The 12,560-nt window shown below is 41.2% G+C and overlaps 1 protein-coding gene across 2 annotated transcripts in view; it reads left to right on the forward strand.

Annotated features, from left to right (window-relative positions):
• The window catches only part of FGF1 (fibroblast growth factor 1), a 145,869-nt gene extending 138,562 nt beyond the window's left edge, over window positions 1–7,307 (forward strand). For both annotated transcript variants that reach the window (XM_069102698.1, XM_069102699.1), the window contains exon 5: window positions 2,778–7,307. In XM_069102698.1, coding sequence (XP_068958799.1) covers window positions 2,778–2,972 — 195 coding nt within the window. In that variant the 3' untranslated portion in view covers window positions 2,973–7,307. The remainder of the gene's footprint in view (window positions 1–2,777) is intronic.
• The last annotated feature ends 5,253 nt before the right edge of the window (window positions 7,308–12,560 follow it).

The raw sequence follows: 12,560 nt of genomic DNA on the forward strand, positions 1-12,560 counted from the left end.
CAATGAAATTTTATTAAGTACCTACTACGTGCCAAGCACTGTACTAAACACTAAGGATACAAAAAGAGGCAAAAAGCAGTCCCTGCCTTCAAGGAGCATACACTCTAATGGGGGAGAAAAGCAAACAACTACATACAAACAATCTATATACAGGATAAATAGGAAATAATTAAGAGAAGGGAGGCATTAAAATGAAGAAAGGTTATGAAAGGCTTCCTGAAGAAGATGGGATTTTGGTTGGGACTTAAAGGAAGCCAGGGAAGCTAGTAGGTGAAGATGAGGAGGGAACATCCAGTCCAACCCAAACCTATTCAAAAATTCTCTCCACAACATACTTGACAATTGGTTATCCAGCCTTTGTCTAAGGTTTTTATGTGAGAGGGAGCCCTGTCCCTCTGAAGGCAACCAATTCTACTTTGTATCTTTGTTAGGACATTTTTCTTTATCTCAAGCCTAAAATTGAATCTTTGCAACTTTTACTCATTGTTCCCAGTTCTACTCTCTGGGATTGATCAAATTGATCAAATACAACATCTCTTCCCCATGGCAGACACTTAAAGGAAGCTAGCCTGCTCCTTCTGCCCTCCCCCTACTCAATCTTCTCTACTACAGTCTAAAGATTTCCACTTTCCGATCCTTTTGACAAGGTTGGATTTCTTAGTCATGTCTGACTCTTTGTGATCCCATTTGGGGCTTTCTTGGCAAAGATACTGGAGTGGCTTGCCATTTTCTTCTCCAGCTTATTTTACAGATGAGGAAACTGAGGTAAACAGGGTTAAGTGACTTGCCACTCCTTATATGGCAAAAACTCAAGGGCTTTTGACATCCTGGTTGATCTCTTCAGCTTATCAATGTCTTTCCTCAAATGTGACTTTTGAATTTCTCTTAGGAGCATAGATTTTGTGCCTGGAGGTCTCATCCGGTCCAACGAAGGATAAGACAGGATAAACGATCTGTCCAAGGTCACACAGATAGCAAGTGACAGGACCACAATTAGAATTCAGGTCCTCTGCCTGTAAATCCAACACTCTTCCCACCATATTGTGATGCCTTGCTTAAGAGGTCACAGAGAACTATTTCAGGGCTTCGAAGGTAGAGAAGTTGTGATCAAATTAATCATCAGGAAAATTAATCTGGCAAATGTTTGGAGGAAAGAAGAAGCATGTGAAGGCAGGGAGACTTTAAACAGGGCTACTGTAATTGTCCATGTAGATGCCAATAATGGCCTCTAATCTGGTGGAGATATATGGATAGGAAAGATATTGACAAAATTTGACAAATCTTGAATTTTATCATGTGTGTGACCCGAGAAGGGAAAAATCTATAACAGTGGTATCAAAGTCAAATAGAAACAGGGTCACTAAACTATACATAAAAATTTCTGTGGACTCCATATTGACTTAGAAAACCACATGTGTCTTTTTTATTACTATAGCAGCACATTAAAATCAGATAGCAACTACATTTCAATCTAGTTCAGGCAGCACTCAGGAGTGTGTGGGCCACATGTGATCTGCAGGTTGTATGTTTGACATCTCTGGACTACAGTAACATCAAGGTTTCCATCAAGGTAATTGGTGGTACAATTTATAACAATTTAAAAATCAGGAGGAAAAAATTTGGAATTCTTCAAGAAAAATTATTATAGTAATATATAATATATATAAAGATATACATATATATACATACATATATACTTCCCCCAAAGCAAAAAATAGCAAGAAACATCCAATATGTGTGAGGATATTCATAACAGTACTTTTTTTGTGGTAGCATAAAAAAAAAAACTAAACCAAAGCAACCAGCTGGAGAGGAAATAGGTGTCTATTGGTCAGTAAATGTAATGGAATATTAGTGTGCTATAAGAAGTGACAAATATTAAGGATTCAGAGATACAAAGAAAGATTTGTATGAACTGAGTCAAGTAAACAGAACCAGGTTAAAATATGTAGACAATAACTAATGTTGCATGAATGGTAACACCCTTAAAAGGCAGCTGAATTTAAATTAATTGAAATGGTCAATTTTAGGTCCAGATAAGAGATGATTCCTTCCTCATACAAAGACGTATGTGACTGTGGATGCAGAATGTTGTGTCAGACTTGGTTTTTTTGTTAGTCAGCTTTGGCTGTTTTCCTTTGTGTTCTGTGATGGGGGAGGGGATTAGAAATGTGTTAGACTGTGATTAAAAATCACTTATTAAAAAAGCAAAGTCAAGAGGGGGAGTAAATTTTGTCGAAAAGAGAAAAAGTTTGGTTTCAGACTTGCTGAGATTCGTGGGTTATCTAGCTGGAGATCAAATTCTGAAATCTCAGAATTGGAAAGGTCTTTTAGGGTCAGCCCATCCTACCATTTGATAGAAATGAAAGTCTGAACTCAGGAGAGAGGTCAGTGTTAGAGATCTAGATTTGATATTGGGGGCTTATTTTTAGAAAGCAACTTCCTGAGTAAGGACTAAAGGGGTAGAATTAAATGCAGCCGGATTTCCTGCCTTTTCTAAGTCTACAATCTTGTATATAATGTATATATTCACAACAATAATTCTGAGATTCTACACAAATCTGACCTTGCTCAGTGAAGTTCAACAGGATGGAATGTTAGCATCTCACCATTTTCTTTTCAAAGAGGACTTCAAATTTGCACTCAGTGAATGCTACGTATGGAGTAGATTGCTGCAGATTAGACTCCCCTCCTTCCCTAAAGTGTTTTGTCCACATTGTCCTAGGGATAGAAAGGGAGGCATCTCTAATAGATTTAATTTCTCTCTTTTTTTATAGCAGACACCCACTGAAGAATGCTTGTTCCTGGAGAGGTTGGAAGAGAATCATTATAACACCTACATATCGAAGAAGCATGCAGAGAAAAATTGGTTTGTGGGCCTCAAGAAGAACGGAAGCTGCAAAAGAGGTCCCAGGACTCACTATGGCCAGAAAGCCATCCTGTTCCTTCCCCTCCCTGTGTCCTCTGAGTAAGGAAATCTGAATCAGGTGTTGGCCACTCCAGAACAATCCCGGGAGTCTCAAACACCTCCATCTCTCTCTTCTGGATCCCTAAATGTCCTTTTGCCTATTGGGTAGCCTGACCCTGAGATCGACAGCCATCTCTATTTGCAAGCTTAGTGCTTTTAAATTCCTAGTCCCTCTTATGCAAAGCTGTTTGCACTAGTAAAGCTCAGCACAAATGGACCAAAATGCTGCTAGGGCCAACAGGCCAGGCTGTCCCAGGCTGTGTTTTGATTTTCCGTTGTTATGTGGATCTCAGCAGCAGGACAGGCCTCTCAAATGCAAAGGTGCATGCATGGGGCCAAATGAAGTGTGTTAAGGGACATGCCAAATGAGTCATCAGTAACTGCATACAATTCCTCTCTGAGGGAGCAAACCCCATCTGCTCCTTTCCCCAAACACCTGGCTCAAAGTCCTCTTCCTTTTAACACCCCACAAATATTAGCAGAGTAACTTATTACAAGGTTGGGGTGGGGGGAGGGCCACCCACAGAAAGCAGGTCAGGGATGCAGAACCAAGTAGATGGGAACAGGCTGTGAATGGGAAAGGCCAGACCAGACCCTGGAAGGAAGAGAATCTCAAGGTAGAAAGAGCAAGGGAAGAGGAGCAGGAGGAGAATTAAGTGACAGAAATCCTTGTGCTTCTTCAACCATTTTTGAGGAGGTTTTAAGACAGCATCCGTCTGGGAACAGCAGACACCAATGAAGACTTTTAGGTTGGGTACAAGATAAGGATGATTTGAAAGAGCAGGAAAAACAAGAGTTGATCAAGTGGTAAGGGGAAATATATTGTCTGGTGGCCTTCAAATAGGAGGAGTTTAGGAAAGAGAAAGAAGGAGAAAGTAACTATATAAATAGTGGAAACTTTCACCCTTTATGAGCATAGGCCATAGAGCTGGAAAAGACCTTAGAGGTCATTTAGTCCAGCTTCCTGAGGGAACTGAGTCCTAGATTAGTGAAGTGAATTGCCAAAGGTCACATAGCTAATGAAGGAGAGGCAAGATTTGACTCAGGGTTCCTGATTCCAAATTCAGTGTTCTTTCTGCTACATATAGTTTGTAGAACTTAGTATATAGAGATGTGGGAAGCAGAAGAGAGCTAAGAAGCTACAAAGCAACACTAAATTCTGAAATTCCAATGAAACTTTGCTAAGAGATCCTCTCCCTTTCAACTAGCCATCCCTGGCCATGCACCTTGGGGGAACTCCTACTTTCAGCAGGGCCCCCAACCACTCCAAGGAACTGCTTGTATCATGCTTATGCCTGCATTAAAAAAGTCAATGCAAGTAACATAACAGAATTATATAGCATAGGACATAGGGTACTGATCTCCAGGGATGGATCACTCTTCTTTCAAGGAGCAGTCCAGAAGACTGTCCATTCCTAGTTGGGCCCCTCCTAGGACGTCATTGCCATGGCAACCCACTCCCAGGGTCATTTCCCCCTCTACTATGCCTCATCACTCTGCCCCTCCTCTGCTGCCCCCCATACCTTTACACCAGAAGCACTCTATAATTCTCTGAGGGACAGACCGCTCTCCCTCCTTGCATGACTGCACTGACCAGAGCAGACTCTTGCTGCCACCCCTGCCTCATCCACCACCAACTCAGCAAATGTGCCCCAGTTTCAAAGATATAACTAGAAATTCCAGCACCTGGGGAAAGTAAAGTATGTGTATGTGTGGGTAGGGGGCAGTGCACACTACCAATGTCATTTATCCTGGTTGTCCCCAGGCCCAATGCATTCTGGTTCGAGTTATATTGGTTCAACAATGCATGGCCTATGGTAACAAGACCATGAGGGTGGAATTAGTCAAGGCAGTGACGGAATAAGGATAGGAATTGGGCCCATGAGCAAAGGTCTGGTGGATGTCTGTTGCAAATAAGAAGAATGCCCACCTCCATATAAGATGGTATCCTAGTCACCCCATGCTAGTTATAGTTCTGCCAGGCACGAAAATTCCTAGTTCCCGCTCTAGAAAATATTACTGACTTTAAGTGTTCCACTAATGGTGAAATAGATGCCTTTTGGACAGTGTCCCAAGGTCTTACAAAGGCACATTTCACAAATGGTACAACTCTAGCTACTATCTTACCAGAAAAGTAGTATCTCAATTATTATTAATATGCTTCTTGCTTGAAGTAAATCCAAACCATATGGCTAGTGAGCTAGTAGAAATAAAGCTCATCTCTATACTGGTATCTTGTTAGTAGATTTCCTACTCCATATTATTTATTGAGAGCATATGTTTTCATCATATACTTAAACCATCTAGAGACCACCTGCAGTTAAACCTCGTTAATATTCACTCATTAAGGATGATGGCCGTATCATATGATAGCCAACTCTCTATAACTCATATTACATTTACTCACAAAAGGAGATATCTCTTTCTCTTCTTTGTCTTTGGTTTCCTGTTGTGCTGCTATGGATTCTCTATCAGAGAATTGTCTTATCTAAGACAGAGGAGACGACACCATAACTTTGAGCAAGGTCTCATGGACCTTGAAAGGCTGATTGAAGCTTCCATCACATGTCTTCATGAGAGTGCTGAGCCAATGTGAAGTGGGAAAACACCTTAGCAACAGAACTGTCACATTGAGATTGGAAGGAAAAGTTACAGCTCCCAGAAAAGGTGTTTAAAGTCACAGTGCTGCTGAATAATTCAAATAAAGTGGCTAAGACTGTAATTAGTAATGCTACTCTACACTCTGTTCCCTTCTGTGATCTCCCTTATCCTTTTCACATCAATTATCTCATTTGATCCTATTAACAAGCCCCATGAAGGAGCTAGGGACAGTGCCATCCTGGATGATCTCTCTGGCATTATATCTTGGTCAGAATAAAAGTTACCCAAAGAGGAAATTCAAGGGATTTCTAATAGTCTGCAATGATGTATTGTTGAGTTTCATCCAAGAAACATTAAACACTTTTCCTAGCTGACAGGAAAGGAGTTTGTCATTTTAAAGGCATTGTGATGCTGACATTAACTCAGTAACTGCTTTTTTCTTGACTCTGCTCTGGACCAATGCTACAGCTAGAAGAAGTTAGAGAATCATAGGACTATAAAGCTGGCGGTAACTTGAGAGCCCGACAAATTCACCTTCCGAATTTTACAGATGATGTATTGAGGCCCAGGGGGGTCAAGGGTCACATAGTTAGGAAGTAGCAAAACTGGGGGTTTGATCCCAGGGCTTCTGTTTCTATGGCACCATCCTGCCAGTACCTGAGACGCCACTGCCCAGAAGCAGAGTTTTTCCATAAACTGATTCAATTTACTTTCATGACTAATAAAAACCTATGGGGAAATGGGGTGACAACAATTTGGGACCCGTTTGCTAAATCATGTGACCTGGCTGGTTTGTGACTGAAATGACTCATCATGCACTGACACCAAAGTTTGCCGTTATGCGTTCTCCCAGGGCATGATGCTTGTTATATAAGAAACATATTGCAGATCCCTTCCTTTCTGTTATGTAAAAATCAGTGGCCTGATTCATTCATTTTACTCGGTTGGCTGAGGAAATGAAATTGAATACCAGATGTCCTGTTCTCCAAAGATCGAGCAAGTTCCATCAGCAAAAAAACCTCATGTTTTCCCCTAATGTAATGTCTTCAAGGGTCTGTCAAAGTGTACCATAGCAGCCATATCCACCTTGCATGTGTCAGCAGTCCAGGAAGACAGCTTTCTAATACTGAAAAGAAAATTTTCCAAAACCTAGTGGCCTTGTGCTTGGCTCCTTCCTTCCCTGTTCCCTTTGGAACTTTCTCTGGTTTGTTATTAAGGAGGGATCCCCTCCCATTATTTTGTATTTCCCTTATGTGTATCCTTCTCTCTGGCTGGTCTGTAATGTGTACCTGTTTGTAAACCCCTCTCATGGTATATTGTCTGATGCTCTACTTGCTTGTAGGAGCCCTTGGGTTTTCAATTGTTTTGTGTTGTTATTTTTCCCCAGCAGTTGTGACAGATGTGGCCCCTCTGGGACTAACAGTGAACATGTGCAGGACAGGTGACCAGGGTTAGGGGTATAGTCTGGAGCTAAAGCAGAGGCTTTCCTTTAAATGATGGGAAACTATCCAGTCCTAATAAGGTATAGAAGTCAGGACCTGGGCTTCACTAGCAGTATACCTGGTCTCCAGCTAAGGGGCTGCAGGTGAAACCCAGCCATGGTCTCGTGTGGTGCTCCATTTTGTATGGCTCAGCATCTTACCAAAGATAATAAAAGTTCAATAACAGAATGACTCTCTGAGAATGGCTTTAATGCTTCCATATGTAATGTCCAGTTAACTTTCCACTAAAGGATCCTCCTCAGCATCACTCACAGAGAAATGCCATTTGGGGCATTTTTCTTTCACTTTTATTCATATATTGAAAGCTGGAAATCTCTATTTGTGCTTTGCGGATCTGTGATCTAAGCAACAGGGCAGCTGGGTGGCACATTGGATAGAACGTTGGGCTGGAGTCAGGAAGACCTGAGTTCAAATACACCTTATTTATTAGCTGTGTGACCCTGGGCAAGTCACTTACCCTGTTTGCCTGAGTTTCCTCATCTATAAAATGAGCTGGAGAAGGAATGGCAAATCACTTCATTATCTTTGCCAAGAAAACCCCAAATGGGGTCACAAAGAGTCAGACATGAATGAAACCAATGAACAACAACAAAACAGTGATCTGAGATGTGTATCCCAGGGAGCCCTTCCTGTCCCCCTTCCCCTCAAGGAAATGCATCCTTTAACCTAGGTTACACTCTTTCTTTTTATTATCAATTTATTCTCCCAAAGCTGGGATAATGTCTGTATGGTTGACCAGTTTGCTTTCCTAAGGAACTAACTGATATATGCCTTGAGAAAACCAAAAGTATTTCCTTTAAACTAGCATGTTTTAGTATAGGCAGTAGGAGCTTGTCTGGCCTTTCAAGGCAATTCAATTCAACAAATATGTATTATTAAACACTTACTGTATTCAAGGTACTATGCTAGGTATTGGGGGATACAAAGACAAAAATGGAATGGTTCCTACCCTCAAGGAGTTTCCACTGGGGTCAGGGAAGGTAAAAGAAACAACACTGGAACCTGAGAACTCAGGGTTAAATTCTGACTCCTAAGTTCATTGTCTTGAGACTGGGTAAGTCACTTAACCTGCCTAGGTATCTTGCCCAGAATTCCTGTGCACAGTGATATTCATGGCATCCCCAAACAGAAGGGCTCGTTTGATACCAAACAAAGAGGCCAGGAGCTCAGAATGATGATAAGTAGTAGTTTAATCAACTGGATTACTTACATAGGGGCAGTCTGGTGCAGAGGTCAGATGGAACAGTCTCAAGAGTGGATCAATCCCCTCAAAGACCCCAAGAAAGCCCAGAGGTAAATATGGGGACATATAGGACACATAAATATAGGGACAGACAAAGGGAGTACATTGTTATGGATTCGTAGATATTTTCAGTTTTCTGCTTAGTAATGAGCCTGGGTATTAGGCCAGTGCTGTTTGGGCAAATGCCCAAACACAGGGTTGTGTACTGGTCACATACTGGTCACTGTAATGTCCGTGTTGTGGTTTTCACTGGTCACTATGTCCAGGTTTTCTCTTGTCACAGTGTTTAAGTTGGGACTTTCTCTTCTTACTGGCTTTTCCCCCAATAAAGTCCCGACACTAAGGGCTCAGTTTCTTCACCTATAAAATAAGGGAGTTGGACTAGGTGGCCTTTGAGGTGCCTCCCAGCTCTAGTTCTGTTTTCCAGCGGAAATAAACAAATAAATACAAAGTATACAAAAAGGTCATTTCAAGATGGAGAGTATTTATCACTGAGGAGCTAGGAAAGACCTTGGTTAGGAAGTGGCACCTGACTTGTGCTGTGAAGGAAGTTAGGGATTTCTACTAGGTGAAGATGAATAGAAAGACTATTGGGATACATATAGGGCGATCAGTAGAGGAGTTTTGCTTATCAAACTTTCTAAGTTGCCAAACCAAGCAAAACTCTCTTTATACAAATCTTTGCACCCAAGTCTTTCCAGATCTTTGTGGAACAGTATGTTGATATCTGGCAAAGTTGTGGTAGAAGCCAAGTACAGAGATCAAAGAAGAAGGAAATGGCGAACCACTCTAGTATCTTTGCCAAGAAAACCCCAAGGACAAAAGTCCAAGCTATAGACAAAGGTCATGTAAGAACTGGACACAACTGAATGTCTCAGCAAAAACAACACACTGGTCAAAAAGGCGCTACGCACAAATGTTAGGTAGTATGCATTTATGTTGTCTACATATGAGAAAATACAACCCTTTTTTCTTCTGGCTTTTTCAAGTTTCCTAGGGTATTAGTTCTCCCTACCAGAGATGACTCTGTCCTCTCTTCACCCTTCCCTTGCCTGATCGATCCTGAATTATCACAGCATTTCAGTGTTTTCAGAAGCCACGATTTGTTTCTGAATAAACAAGATGATAGGACATCCAGTTTCCCAGGAACCATCTGTTCTAAAGTCAGCAGTAGCACAAACCAGTGAATTCTGCCACCCTGATCTGCTACAAATAATATAAAATGAATGTAATAATGTAAATTCCATAAGTAACCACAATTGAATATAGTCTCGGACTCAGCAAATTTCTGTACTCAGGAAGCCTGAAGGCTTATTTTAAAGCTTCTGGTCCCTTTACTTTTCTCCCATATTCTTTGAAATTTTCCTTATAGAAGAGCTCCCAAAAGGAAACTCTGTGCCATCAGAACTACAACTAGGGAAGAATGAATGGGGCTTTGTCCTAAGGCAGAAAAATTCAGGAGCATGAAAATGTAACTTATGGACTTGCAGAAGTTCAGGTAAAAGTCTTATAGAAACAACCACGTTTAGTTAAAATAGGGAGTTAACCAGATACTTTCACCTATGAGTCACTAGTAACCTCTTTCAACTGAATTTGTCTTAATTATTTCTTATATTATTTTTATTATCCGAATTACAAAGTTTATTAGAAGGTATATTTATGTTACTTGCCTCAGGGCATAAAATTGCTAATCAAAGCTCTGGGTGCTATTTCCTCACCTATAACAACTCCCTCCAATGGTATGGTATAGAGGACAGAATTCTGGACTAGAAGTCAGGAAAAGCTGGGCTCAGATTCTGCTTCAGACACTTATTATCTGTGTGACATAGGGCAAGTTTCTACCCTAGACTAGATGGCATTTGAAATCCTTTCCAGCTATATATCTTACCATCTTTACCTTATCCCCATGATGTAGATGCCTTTCCACACATGCAAAGAGAAGGTACTAAACCTCAATCTTGGGGCAGCTAGATGTCACAGTGAATAGAGCACCAGCCCTGGAGTCAGGAGGACCTGAGTTCAAATCCAGCCTCAGACACTTAATACCATCTGTGTGACCTTGGGCAAGTCAACCCCAATTGCCCTGCCTTCCCCCCTCCAAAAAGACAAAAAGAAATGTAAACCTCAATCTCAATCCATCTCTGGAAAATTGCCAATTAGTCATAGAAAGCTTTCCACTTAGATACTATTCAAAAGAGAGCAGTCATTGCTTGTGGGGAGACACAGATGATCTAGGCTTTTAAATTTCTAATCTTGGATGAACAAATTTAAAAATTTCATTTTGCCTCCAAGGATTCAGATGGGCTGAGGATTAAATAGAACTGACCTCTTTGTTTGCCATTAAATGAAGAAGGAAAGGAAAGTATGACCATGGTTCATATTTATCTGAGTGATCTGCCCTCTGCCGCAGCAGAAAATCCCCGCCCCCTATTTTATACATTTTTAGGCTTTATATATTGACCATCAAGAGGGCCACATATCATATATGCTATTGTTATTGAGTTGTTTTCAGGCATATCCATTACTTCATGACCCCATTTAGGTTTTGTATCTTTTTTAGCAAAAATACTGGAATGGTTTGCCATTTCCTTCTCCAGCTCATTTTACAGATGAGGAAACTGAGGCAAACAGGGTTAAGTGACTTGCCCAGGGTCACATAGCTAGTAAGTGCCTGAGGCTGGATTTGAATCCAGGTCTTCCTGACTCCTGGCCCAGTGCTCTATCCACTGTACCACCTAGCAGCCCAACATTGCTTTCTCAACAGTGAACAGGATTTATTTCCCAAAAACAGTATCAACAGTTTGGTAATGCTTGACCAAACAGCAGGATTTGTAAACATGTCTCACTTGAAAATCTCCAAGTTTTGGATTATGAATATAAGTAAAGGATCTGTGACTTCATTTTGGGATGATTTCATCTTGGGGAACTCCTTCATTCTTCCAAACTGCCATTCACTGGTGGATCAGGAAGATTCTTGAGGCTGAGAGATTAAGTGACTGGCCCCTGTTCATACCATTAGTAAATGAGAGGCAGGATTTGAATCTGTCCTCAGAACTCCAGTCCCAGTACTCTAGCTAGGGGCAGCCCCATGTCTTATCATTTGGAGTGACAACCATGGAAAGTACAACTCACTCCCTTCCCTCCCCCACGTTCCCAGCCCAGCACCCACAAAAAGAGCCTTCGCCTCCTGCATAACACGGAGGAAAGTCCTCCAGCCACCGGTCATCCTATACTTCTTCTGAACCCCTTCAGAGGACTTTGACCTTTGAGGTCATTGATCCATCACCTGCTGCCTCATAATTCATACAATGTCTCCTCAGGTTTCATGAGAAATATGCGATTGACTTTTTAGACTCTTTTTGTAACTGTGTAGACATGTTGTGGCTAAATACTGGCTATGACATCCTACCCTGCTGGTTTTCTGCCACAGTTAGAAAATTAAAGGAGAAAAATCACATCATAGCCTAAAACCACAAAGCTGGTTTGCTTGATAAAATGACTCTATTGTTGGGCCTATTTTTTGGTCCGCTAATGGCCGAGCATGTTTGTAATGCGGAGAGGACTTGTTTCCCCAATTACTTCCTTACCTCTAAATCTCTATCTGTCATAAGGGCTAAATTTACATGTTCAGCTGCTGAAACTCAGTGTCTGTCTTGTTATATAAACATTCAAAACCTCAATATGTCCTTGATGTCTTTTATATCAACCTTAATTAAGGGTTGGGCACGCCCTATTTGGACCAATGTTAAATTTAAGGGTTTACTTTACTCTGCCACAGTGTTTGGTGATAAAGACAGAGGCAGGCATATTGTGCATGGCTTAACAGATATATGCTTCACTGTAGCCCTCCCTGTTTTATATTTTTCCTGTCTTTGACATTCATTTTAAAAGCCTGACTCAGAAACCCATAGAGGGTGGATTTTACTATATGCGTGCATCAGCTCAGGCTCTTCATTCTCCAAAATATTCAGCTTCTAGCTAGTGCAATTGGCCCAGGCTCCATCCCATTGACAGTGAAGATCTAGATAGAAACAGCTAGAAGGACTGATGAATCCATTAAATTCAGACCCTGGCACTGAAGGACTGAGTAGTCAAAAGGTACCTAGCATTGATTTACTCCAGACTGGCACTTTTTTTTTTTTTTAAAGATTCCTGTTTCTCTTTTTATGAAATTGCACTGTCTCTAATTTGTGGGCCACTCAGATCCAGCCTTCGGAGCTGGTTTCTTGAAACTAAAAAAGGTACC

This window comes from Petaurus breviceps, unplaced genomic scaffold (assembly GCF_028583685.1).
Source record: "Petaurus breviceps papuanus isolate PSGF00001 unplaced genomic scaffold, PetGlider_PUasm1.0 551, whole genome shotgun sequence".
Classification (NCBI taxonomy): Eukaryota; Metazoa; Chordata; class Mammalia; order Diprotodontia; family Petauridae; genus Petaurus; species Petaurus breviceps.